Here is a 12,183-nt window from a genome sequence, read left to right as displayed (position 1 = left end):
TTACAGAGAATCCCTGCTCTGTATCCCGAAATGTCACACAAGACATCACAATTGTTTTCTTTTCTTTACAAAATGTGAACTGAAAACCAAACTATCAAGATGAGGAACAGTTTCAAACCAAGAACTGATTTATTTTACATAAAATACATGAATGAACAGGGAACGATTTTCATAATGAGAGCAATAAATCCCCTGCATTCCTTGGTTTTGATAAATGGTAACGATGAACCTTACTAACTCCATAAATGTAGGGCCATTTCTCCAACTAACCTATTCAAGGCTGGCGGCTTCAGATTCTTGTAAAAAGAAATGGAATCATCTGCTATTTCTTGCTGGAACACATCTCAATCTATGCCTGGAAGATGCAGAGGCAGGGTTCTCTGTCCCCTGGCTCAGATCTAAGTTTAAGTTTATTTATTAGTGTCACCAGTAGGCTTACATTAACACTGCAATTAAGTTACTGTGACAATCCCCTAGTCACCACACTCCGGCACCTGTTCGGCAACACTGAGGGAGAATTTAGCATGGCCAATGCATCTAACCAGCATGTCTTTCAGACTGTGGGAGGAAACCGGAGCACCCGGAGGAAACCCACGCAGACACGGGGAGAACGTGCAGACTCCACACAGACAGTGACCCAAGCCAGGGAATCAAACCCAGGGTCCCTGGCGCTGTGAGACAGCGGTGCTAACCACTGTGCCACCGTGCAACCCTTGGAGCTATTGATCAGAGTTTTTACCCTTGATGTGTCAGCACCAGATTCCACAGTATGTGCCTTTTCTAAAGCACAACGCATACAAGGTAGAGCAGCATGACAATGGCCAACAGGGTCCAGAGCTGTACAAATATTATAGAGTAAGAGAGCAAAGAGATAATAAATTCTGTGTGGTAGACTGTGATTCTGCATGTGGAACTTAGATGTCACAAGGGAGTGAGTCATCATCACAAAGTGGCTTAAAATGGTACATAATGACTCTACATTTGTTCACTAATTATCACTGCAAATCACTATGGCAACCAATTTGATTTCAGGCTGCCGGCTTATTGTTAAGAAAAGAAAATGATGAATTTAACCTTGCAGCAATGTTAAATTTAAAAGCTTCATGTCGAGCTGCACAGGCAAAGCCCAATTTGTTATAGGATGAAGAAGTAGAGATTTTTCATCTTGCACTCATCAGGACAGATGCAAAAATACCAAATTTCAAAGGAAGCAACAAGTTAAGCTGCATGTGAAAAGAATGCTGATTGTTGGCAAGTCAACTCTGATTGGTTGAGGTGTTGCCATGCAGAATGCACCAGAGAAATATTCCTTCCACTCATCTGTTCAATTCAAAATGACGCCTGGACATATTCCCTCTGCCTGCAGAGGACAGGTAAACATGTGAATATATGTAGATTCTAGCAAGTGTATGTGACCATATTGTGAGCCCAATTGATCGTCTTAAATTGGTTGAAAGTAGGCTTGTAGTAGACAGTTGTAGAGGAATTGTGGGCCCTTACAATCAACCCAGGCGTGCATGTTTGTAACCTGATAAAGGGACTGGGATAGTTATCCTTAACAAGAATCACTATATTGACAAAATGCACATAGTTCTTATTGAAAACTCCAAATTTGTCTCCGAAGGTCCAAGTTCAAGCATGACCACGCAGTGCTGCTTGAAAGCAAATTGCAAAAACATTCCTTCGACTTGTGTAAGAGTAACAAACTATCTTAGAGTATATTATGATGGAATTTAACCTCATGGTTCACTATGACCAAGTATCTGTGCCCATGACACAGAGAGTGATGTACCATTATGCCCTATCTTGTGCACAACATAAATCGCCGAAATGATTGTTACAATCAAGTCTAAGTTAGTTTTCTACATGCATGGATTCCTTTACCTTTGTGAAGACCAAACGCAGCCTGCATTCGACAGTAATACCGTGTCCATGTGCTCATTGACATGCAAGCTTTTTCATTAGTGTACCACTTAAGGAAGTTATAAACACTTTTGCTGCCTCACTATATCATGGCAATCTTGAAATGCTGTCATTTTCTGAATCTGTATTTATTGAATTTATGAACTTAGAAACTCGTGCAGTTAAATTCAGCTTTAATGACACCATGTATGTCCAAATAGATGGCATTATCATGGGATCCCCTCTCGGCTATCATGAATATCTTTGTTGGCTTCCATGAGAAATGCATTTTCAATAGAATGACCCCTTGCATACTTTGATATGTTGATAATGGACAGGAATTTCCACACAACCTGTTGCATGTTTCACAGCAGCAGAGGCAGCCCACCATTGGCTGGTGGCGGGATCTTCTGGATCTGCTGTTGTCAACAGGGTTTCTCATTGAATGTACCCCTTGTCGCTGCGAAACCTGTGGCGCCATCGGCAAGACCGGACGTTCTCACTGGTGGGATGGTAGTAACTTCTGGGCAATAAGTTTTCTATATTTGAATCTGCAGCTGCATGTAAGAATTTCCTTACATACCTTAATGCCCTCAGTCCTGCGCTCAAATTCACCTCTGAAATAGAACAGTCAAACATGTTCCCTTTCCTAAACTGAGGCTGACTTGTCTATTTTCTCTCTACCTTCATTTTAAATAGTGGGGTTACATTAGCTACCCTCCAATCTGTAGGAACTGTCCCAGAGTCTATAGAATCCTGGAAGATGACTGTCAATGCATCCACTATTTCTAGGGCCACTTCCTTAAGTACGCTGGGAGGTAGATTATCAGGCCCTGGGGATTTATTGACCTTCAATCCCATCAATTTCCCCAACACCATTTTCCTCTAATAATGATTTCCTCCTCTCTAAACACTGTGTTCCCCAACATTGCTAGTACATTATTTGTGTCCTCCTTTGTGAAGACAGAACGAAAGTATGTATTTAATTGGTCAGCCATTTTTTATTCCCCATTATAAATTCCCCTATTTCTGACTGTGAGGAGCCTACATTTGTCTTCACCAATTTTATTTCCTTCATGTACATATGGAAGATTTTATAGTCAATTTTTATGTTCCCCGCAGGCTTTCTCTCATATTCTATTTCCCCCTTCTTAATCAATCCCTTTGTCCTCCTTTGCTGAATTTTAAACTGCTCCTGATTCTTGGGTCTGTTGTTTTTTTTTCCTGACCAATTTGTATACCTCTTCCTTGGATCCACTACTCTCTCTAATTTTCCTTGTATGCCATGATATGGCTAACTTTCCAGTTTTATTTTTGAACCAGGCAGAAATGAACAATAATTGCAGTTCACCCATGTGCTGCTTGAATGCTTGCCATTGTCTTATCCACCATCATCTCTTTACATATCACTCCCAAATCTATCACAGCCAACTCACACTTCATACCATCATAGTTTCCTTTATTTAAATTCAGGACCCTACTCTCAGAATCAACTACGTCGCTCTCCACCTTGATGAAGAATTCTATCATATTATGGTTTCTCATTCCCAAGGGTTCATCATCAAGCACAACTAAATCGCCAATTATTCCTTTCTCTTTACACAATACCCAGTTTAGGATGGCCTGTTCTCTAGGGTAGATTCCTCAATGTATTGATCCAGAAAATCATCCCATATACATTCCAGAAATTCCTCCTCTACGATGTTGTTACTAATTTGATTTGCCCAATCTATATGCAGATTAAAGTCACCCATTAATACAGATGTTCCTTCATAGCATGCTTCTCTAATTTCCTGTTAATGCCATCCCCAACATCACCACTAACGTTTTTTGCCCCTTGGTGTTTCTCAGCCAATATCCTTATATACTATTGCATTAATTTCCTCTTTAACCAGCAATGCAACCCTACCACCTTTTCTTTTTTGTCTGTCTTTCCAAAATACTGAATACCCCTGGATGTTCAGTTCCCATCCCTGGTCACCCTGCAGATATGTTTCCATAATCCCGACTATATCACACCTGTTTACATCTATTTGCATAATTATTTCATCCACTTTATTGCAAACTGCTTCACAGCAATGCTGGCTGCAAGAACACACTTCCCAGATTGCTTCACCGTGACACTGACTGCAAGAACACACTTCCCAGACTGCTTCACCATGATACTGACTGCAAAGATGATAGCACAGTGGTTAGCACTGCTGCCTCACAGCGCCAGGAACCTGGGTTTGATTCCAGCCTTGGGTGACTGTGTGGAGTTTGCATGTTCTCCCCATGGTCTGTGTTGGTTTCCTCTGGATGCTCAGCTTTCCTCCCACAGTCTAAAGATGTGCAGGTTAGGTGGATTAGCCATGTGAAATTGCCCCTTAGTGTCCCAAGATGTGTAGGTTAGGGGGATTAGTGGGATAAATATGTGGAGTCATGGGGATAGGGCAAGGAGTAAGATGCTCTGTCAGAGATTCGGTGTAGACCCGATGGGCTGAATGGCCTCCTTCTGCGCTGTAGGGATTCTATGAAGGATAAACCTCCCATATCACTTCACCACGATGCTTACTGCAAGGACACTCTTCCCAGCCTGTTTTACCGTGATGCTGACTGCAAAGATACTCTTCCCAGTCTCTTGTCATTCCAAAATGAGATCAATAAACCACCTACCAGTAATTTGATTTTCCTTTTAACCACCAACAATCAAGCACTCACTCTAGGTAGTAACACTGATGCTGACTACTCTCTACAAGAAACGTTTCTCCTTCAACAAGACAACTTGCATTTATATAGTGCTTTTAATGTAACAAGGAACTTTACAAACATTGTCAAACAAAAAATTGACACTGAACCACACGAGATATTAGGACATAAGGTCAAAATCTTGATCAAAGAGGTAAGTTTTAAAGGAGGAATGCAAGATAGAAAAGCAGAGGGACTTAGGGAGAGAATTCCAAAACTTAGGGGCTTGCCAGCTGAAGCCTATGCAGGAGTGATTAAAATTGAGAATAATGAAGAAGCCAGAACTGGCGGAGTGCAGAGGTCTCGGCGGGGCTATAAGGCTCAAGGAGATCGCAGAGATCTCTGTGAATGTGTTGAACAGCTGCTCATATTTTTCAATGTTCCAAGCACAGCTTTTCCCAATGAATTCTCAATTGGTTGGAAAATCTCCTCAGCACACATCCCTGCCACCCCCACTATCTCATCAAACTCCCCAATGCGCACGTAGCCTTCTATTGCCGGAATTAGAAATATACTGGATTCAGGAAAGAGTTGAGGTGAAGTACTAACAACTCGGATTTTAATTTGCTTTTATAAAGGATGCAAATATTTGAAACTCAATTTGCAGATGTGTAACATATTTTGAGGATGTGCTTTTCTAAAATTGCAGAGGGAAAATCATCCCAGCAGACCTTGAGAGAAGGATACTTGAAGCAAAGCAAAAGGTCAGTTCATTTTGTTAATTGAAGACAGCCCCAATTAAAACTATTGCATGTCTCCTACTCTCAATTATGAATTAAGCATAAATTTCCTTTGGGCACAGTGCCAGTGTAGAACACTCAGCTGTCAGCTGTCAAACATGTTTCTATTTGTAGCCAATCAACCATATCGTCAAGGAGCGGGTGGTAAATTTTGTGCTTGGTTTAAGAATTCAACAGCCCAGCTGGCTGTTAAGGGTGGTACCAGCTTACACGACTGTTTTCGTATTCCAATATATGTGATATGGATTGATAGGTTGCCGCTAACCATTTCTATCAAGGAATCCACTGAAATCAACTGTCTTATTTTGGGAAATAGTAAAGTAAACTTCAGTTAAAAAGTAGAGAAAGGAAATCAGAGTGAGTTAACCCTGTGTTACAAATAGGAAACCTGTAAGACTTCTATTTTTTGGGACTGTCTCTTTAATTTGGGATAAAATGGAGGAACGCTGGGGGTCATGTGACCTGTTCTGAATTATGCCCGACAACAAACTTGGGTGGGTTTGTTGCTAAAGCCATTCTAAAAGCCATTGTAGTATCGGCTTATAGGGTTTTCTTAAGATATCCCTGAACTGCACAGACAGATGAGTCTGCAAGAATCTGATAGAGGAAGGGAGAGTGGGCTAGTCTGTTCTTATTCACCACACAGGAGCTCATGTTTGGGCTGAAGAGACCGAGTTTGTGAAGATTTGAATAAGACTGGAAGATTCGGGATAACCCTCACAGTTTGGGGATTAGCAGTTTCCTGGCTGGAAAGGGAAAAGAAGCAAGCTATTGGGAGCTGAGAATAGCTTTGCACTAGTTGCTGAAAAATTAAGTGTTTGCTTAAAAAAAAGAATTATGTATTGAGGAATTTTGGTTGTTTTTAAGGTTAAAGGGGGAAACATTCTGTAGTTTAGAATATAAGTTGCCAAATGAAATAGGGTTTAGTCATTGTTGTTTTTAGTTTGTTTGTTTCAGCAAAAGTCTTAAAACTTGAATCTGTCATATGATCTTTCCTGTTGGTCATTGGAAATTTGAATATCTTTTAAAAAGCTACCAGTACCTGATAACAATACTCGTGCATCTCCTGGAATTGGTTAAAAAGTGAGGGCAGATTACTCACCAGCTCTTGTACTGAGGATTTAACAAAGGGCAAGGACCAAGAAAATGTCTCAACAGTTCCAGTCCTTCCACAGACCGTATACAATTAACATTATCAAATTCTAAGCCTTACTCGTTCAATCTCCTGAGAAAAGTTTTGTGTCATTTCAGTAGTAGTAGTCCAGCCGTAATGTAAAACATTTTTCCATTGGTAAATTGCTACCGTTCAAACTTGGCCAGCTGCTATCCACAACTAACACCCTTCCTGTACTCATAACAGCACGACACATTGTGTAGTGAAAGGAACATTTGATTTTCTGAGGTATTCGGATCTGTTTACATCTAGATATTTAGCTACCATTTTTTGAAGTGGTCAATTGGTATATTAACTGTTCTTGCTGGGACTTTCTTTCATGGTATTGATATCAGGGTGAGTGTTGTAGGCTCTTTTGGAGAATTCCTTTTTTTCAGAGAACAGGTCACCACATATCAATGTATGTTGCTTCTAGCAAGTGTAAATAAGCCACACTACAAGCTTGAATGATTATCCTAAATTGGTTGTTCTTGCAACAACTACATTCAGCAAGTACTGCCTAATTACAGAATCACACCTAACAGTAAACATTTGGTTTTAGGTTTTGCAATTACGGGCTAGTCGAGTATGGTCTGTACTCCGCCTATTACAAACTACCAAAGGATTATACTGTTTGATTTGATTAGCGACTCACTACAAAGTACAGCTTTTGTACCTGACATTCTGCCTATAATTGAGCAATATCATATGTGAATATCAGCTATTGCGAGTCAGGGTAAGTAGGCTGTACACCCCAACAACTGACTGATCGAATCAAACAGCATGTTTCATTGGTTGTTGTAATGTTTAGTCTCAGGAGTTGGAGGTGGGGGAGGGCTGGGAAGCACAGGAAAAATGGGCTGAAATGTTATCCAGGATGTTGCCCCTTTTATGTTTCCCAGAATTGCTGGTGTTTCCTCCAGGTCTGGGGCTATACTTACAGTAGCAACTGGCTATGGGCTGCCACAGAAATAAGGCATCAGATAGCATTATGAGCCATGTAACCTCACTTGCTTCCAACTAGAAATGCAGCCTCTTTAAGGGGTTCTTAGAAGTAGGCTTTATTCCCTGTGCCCTGCCCTAATCCAACCCAATGACCTGAGAGGGATGGGCAACAAAGAACAGAAAAGCAAACGGACCCTCCATTTCAAATCTGGGAGCTACGTCAGAGCACTTTAATTCCTCATTTTAATACTCAATGCAATTGTCTTTAATCAGTCTCCTTGTATTTTATTCAGGGCTTTGTGCCATTCTTTGTAAATGCTACAGCTGGCACCACAGTGTATGGTGCCTTCGATCCACTCGTTGCTATTGCTGACATTTGTAGCAAGTACAAGATCTGGATGCATGTTGATGTAAGTTAATCCTTTCACATACAAACTGCCTTCATTAGAACTTCACAATCCAGTATGATTGATTGAAGTTCTGCAGAATCATCTTGTTCATATTTCTGATAACATGAAATCGTGCAAGTTTAACACTTCACTGTTTGCATCACCTTCACATGCCAGGCAAGGTGTGAGAAATACAGGTGGCCTATGTGCCTCTGATACCTGGATGGAGAATAGTGCAGTCCACCATGCTCAAACTTCCAATATATTCTCCTATCCAAAAAAGTGTTCAATCTTAAACCTTGCTGTTTCATTGTAAATGGAACAACCCCTTGCACTTGCATAAGATCAGCGTGAGTCATTTATGCTCAGAGGCTGTGGATGCTACCATTGCAACTAATTTGTACCACGACTGTATCTGTCTCAATCTGGTGTCACATTTGATAGCTTCCTATCTTTGTCTTCAGCCACTCTCTTTTTCTTAGTATTTTCTTCTCTTGCCCTTTTTTCTCTACCTCGTTAAAAACCAACTTCACCTGCCCTTCCTCCAATTCTTTCTTAGTTTTCTCTGCTGCACCTATGAGATTTCCTCATAGCTTAATGTGAACAGTAATACAGAGGCCACTGTATCACTTACAACACCCCAAATCCCTCAACCATTCCATCTTTGTCCATTGTGGAACACTGGAATTATGGTTGGGCTTATTATTGGTGCAAGGCCAGAGCTGTCCTGGGAGTTATTGAGTGGACCATGTAAGATTGTGTAGTTTGCTCAATTCATTAGCTTATGCTGGTAGCCCAGCACAATTTTTGCTGAGGCTAAAAAAAAAATCAAGGGCTTGAGACTGTTTGAACCTTCAATCCAGCAATTGCAAGTTTTTATTTTTTAAATTTGAAGGGAAGTTTTAATTAAATGCAGGCCCCACTTCACTCACATTGCCGGCAAACAAAGAAATGAGAATCTTCTCTCCAAAATGAGTAGCGTTCCATCCAGTATCACCTCAGCCCATTTTCAAACTTTTTTTTGTTGATCTTGGGTGTTGATGAAATGTTGAGATAACGGTGATTCACTTTGTGCGTTGTCTTAATTCAGGCAGCCTGGGGTGGTGGTTTACTGATGTCCAGAAAACATCGCTGGAAACTAAATGGTGCCGAGAGGTAAAGACATGTTATGACTTTCCCAGATTGACTCGCGAACTTTGATCTGCTGATTATCAGGCAGTCCAGCCCTGAATTTTTTCAGGTGAACTAAAACTCCCAACGCAAATTTGGTGGGATATTGATGGGACCCCCAGAAAATCAGCTGAATTTCTAGTGGAAAACGGATCCATTTCAAACTCTGGGGCAATTCAAAACCTTTTGGGTTTGATTTTGAATCCAAAGGACAAGAAGTTTGGCTAGTTTTATTGGCCTGGCCCGTATTAACATGCTGCTTTCTAATGAAAATCACTAGGGCCTAGAGTCTCAACTGTAAAAAGGAAGTTTCACTCGGGTAAGGGGAGAACCTGGAACAGCAAGTGCAGTACTGTGGAACCCTGCAGCACAGGCCTCACGAGGGCCTGGCTCCTGTTCCTGACAGGTTTAACCTGTCAGGGAAGCCACCTGTGCCTCCCCTCTCAGGTCTCTGGTTCAAATAATAGATCAGGTCCAGTGACATTGTCAACCCAAGCTTGTTCCTTCCACCCCTGCCCCCAACTCCTGATCTCAATTTTCGACTCTGCAACAGAACATGCCTCTAATTAGCCTTCAAATTGCTGTCCCTTTAGGCTGAAAGCAGTGACGAGGTTTGATGGTGCCCTAAAACGTACTGTATCAGCTGTACTTTTAAGGTGACCTTTTTAAAAAAATTCTTCCAAGGGATATAAGCAACGATCGCATTTATTGCTCATCACTGGTTGCCCTTGAGAAGATGGTGGTGGACTGCCAGTTCGATCTCCTACAGTACATCTGGTGTAGGTACATCCATAGTGTTGTTCGGAAGAGAGTACCTGGATTTTGACTCAGCAGCAGTGAAGGAATGCTGATATAATTCCAAGTCAGGGTAGCTTGGATGGGAACTTGTAGGTGATGGTGTTTCCATGCACCTACTGCCCTTGTCCTTCCAGGTTAGAATCACAAAATCCCTACAGTGCAGAAGGAGGCCGTTCGGCCCATCGAGCCTGCACCGACAGCAATCCCAGTCAGGCCCTATCCCTGTAACCCCACGTATTTACTTTGCTAATCCCCTGACACTAAGGGGAAATTTTGCATGGCCAATCCACCTAACTTGCACATCTTTGGAGTATGGGAGAAAACCGGAGCACCTGGAGGAAACCCACGCAGACACGCGGAGAACTCGCAAACTCCACACAGAAAGTCATCTGAGGCCAGGTTTGAACCCGGGTCCCTGGAGCTGTGAGACAGCAGTGTTAACCGCTGTGCTACTGTGCCACCTTAGAGGTTGTGAGTTTTGAAGGTGTTGTCAAAGGAGCCTTGGTGACTTGCTCTAAGATCAACATTTCTGGATGTGACTTAAGGATATTTTTCGTAAAGAGGCCTAAAATTGTGTTATATTTACAATTTGTGTTTCCCACTAGATTTCATGGTAACTGTGGGAGGTCTGCTTTGTCTTAAAACAATTCTCTACTTTGTGAGTTACCATGACAACATTAGTGGCCTGTGCTTTGTAGCCTGTTAGAGCAATTTTGGCTCACCTAGAGTTTAATCACAAAGATATTGTTACCCCTTGTGATGGTTATCGTCAACCAATTCTTCAACCTAGTTGGTGAATTTATGAGGTACGGTGGATGAAAATGCATCATTTGGTTAAAAGTATTTCACATTGGCACAAATAAAAGCATTTTCAGGATCAGGGTCAGAAAAACCCCAAACCCCCTTCCTAACAACACTGCAGATGTATCTATTCTATGTGGACTGCTCACCACCATATTTTCAAAGGAAAGTAGGGATGGACAACAAATGCTGGCCTGGCCAATGATGCTTTATATCCCAAGAAAGAAGTCAAAAAAAGTTCAGACAAATTAGACCTGAAACACAAACAATGCTGAGATGTCACATTTATAAAGAAATTCAACTTGTACCCAAAATGGTTGCAAAATCCACAAGGTGTTCAATCTGAGCCTGGTCCATGCAAATTTGGTGCCCAAGCAAAACGTGGTCCTGGGGCTTATTTAAAAGTTACCAGCAAGCTGTGTGCATCAGACAGGCATCCTGCCTCAGGATGGAGTGGGTGGGGGAAGGGGGTTGCGGGTAAGGAAGGGTGCATTTTCCAGGTGTTTCTTTGAAAGGCTTCCAGTGGCTCCTACAAGCAACACCGATTGGGCCTCTCAGTCCCTGTTTGCTTCTGATTTTTAACAAGGATCCCACAACCAGGATAAGATCCTGATCAGCTTTGCAGCAGCTTTATGACTTCTTCAGATGGCCGAGCTGCTCAGGCCTGCTTAGTTTGACGCCGGCAGACCTCAGGGGTTTAAATGTTGTTCAAGCTATCACCTCCTCCCTCGATGTCTCCTCTTCCAACCACCACTTCCTGACTGCTGACTATTCACTTTCAGATGCAGAATGGAGGCTCTGACTTGTTTTCTTTCCTTTGGCTGTTTTCATCAATAAATGCAGTTGATTTTTTTTTATTTTTAGGGGCAATTCTGTCACTTGGAATCCACACAAAATGATGGGAGTTCCGCTTCAGTGTTCTGCTTTACTCGTCAGGGAAGAGGTAAGGGCTATATCCCTTTCTCCTGGCCAATGTCCTCAGACTCTGTTCAAATGATCTACTATATTAAGTCATCTCAAGATGCTATATGAATGCTTTTGAACTCTTTCTAAAAAAATAAAAAGGTTTGTGTCATGTTTACTGGAACTTGTGAGATATTTTCCTATTTGCTGTATAGTGTGTTGCCAGATCAAAATGTTTACAGCTCAAAGAGCAATCTCTTCTCTTAAAAGGCATTGAATTGTAATTGAAGAAAGGCTCACTGTGGGTGAAATCTCTCTGCAGTGAATAGGCATTTATCCCATACCAAATGTTATTTCTGGCTAAAGCCATCAGGTTCGCTATAAGATGGATTGCTGACTATGTGTGCTATCGCTAAAGCCTCATTTCATAGAAACATAGAAGATAGGAGCAGGAGGAGGCCATTTGGCCCTTCTAGCCCACTCCGCCATTCATTACAATCATGGCTGATCACCCAACTCAATAGCCTAATCCTGCTTTTTCCCCATAACCTTTGATCCCATTCACCCCAAGTGCAATATACAGCTGCCTCTTGAATACATTCAATGTTTTGGCATCAACTACTTCCAGTGGGAATGAATTCCACAGGCTCACCAC

At 41.7% G+C, this 12,183-nt stretch overlaps 1 protein-coding gene across 1 annotated transcript in view; it reads left to right on the top strand.

The window, feature by feature from the left end:
• Nucleotides 1-12,183, top strand: part of gad2 (glutamate decarboxylase 2) — an 82,215-nt gene that overhangs the window by 46,911 nt on the left and 23,121 nt on the right. Inside the window, exons 6-9 of the mRNA XM_078227689.1 lie at nucleotides 5,279-5,333; nucleotides 7,761-7,877; nucleotides 8,947-9,011; nucleotides 11,490-11,568. Of these exons, the coding sequence (XP_078083815.1) occupies nucleotides 5,279-5,333; nucleotides 7,761-7,877; nucleotides 8,947-9,011; nucleotides 11,490-11,568 (316 nt within the window). The remainder of the gene's footprint in view (nucleotides 1-5,278; nucleotides 5,334-7,760; nucleotides 7,878-8,946; nucleotides 9,012-11,489; nucleotides 11,569-12,183) is intronic.

The sequence above is a fragment of the Mustelus asterias genome, chromosome 2 (genome assembly GCF_964213995.1).
Source record: "Mustelus asterias chromosome 2, sMusAst1.hap1.1, whole genome shotgun sequence".
Taxonomy (NCBI): domain Eukaryota; kingdom Metazoa; phylum Chordata; class Chondrichthyes; order Carcharhiniformes; family Triakidae; genus Mustelus; species Mustelus asterias.
The sequence above is the reverse complement of the archived record's forward strand: the minus strand, read 5'-3'. Positions and strand labels throughout refer to the sequence as shown.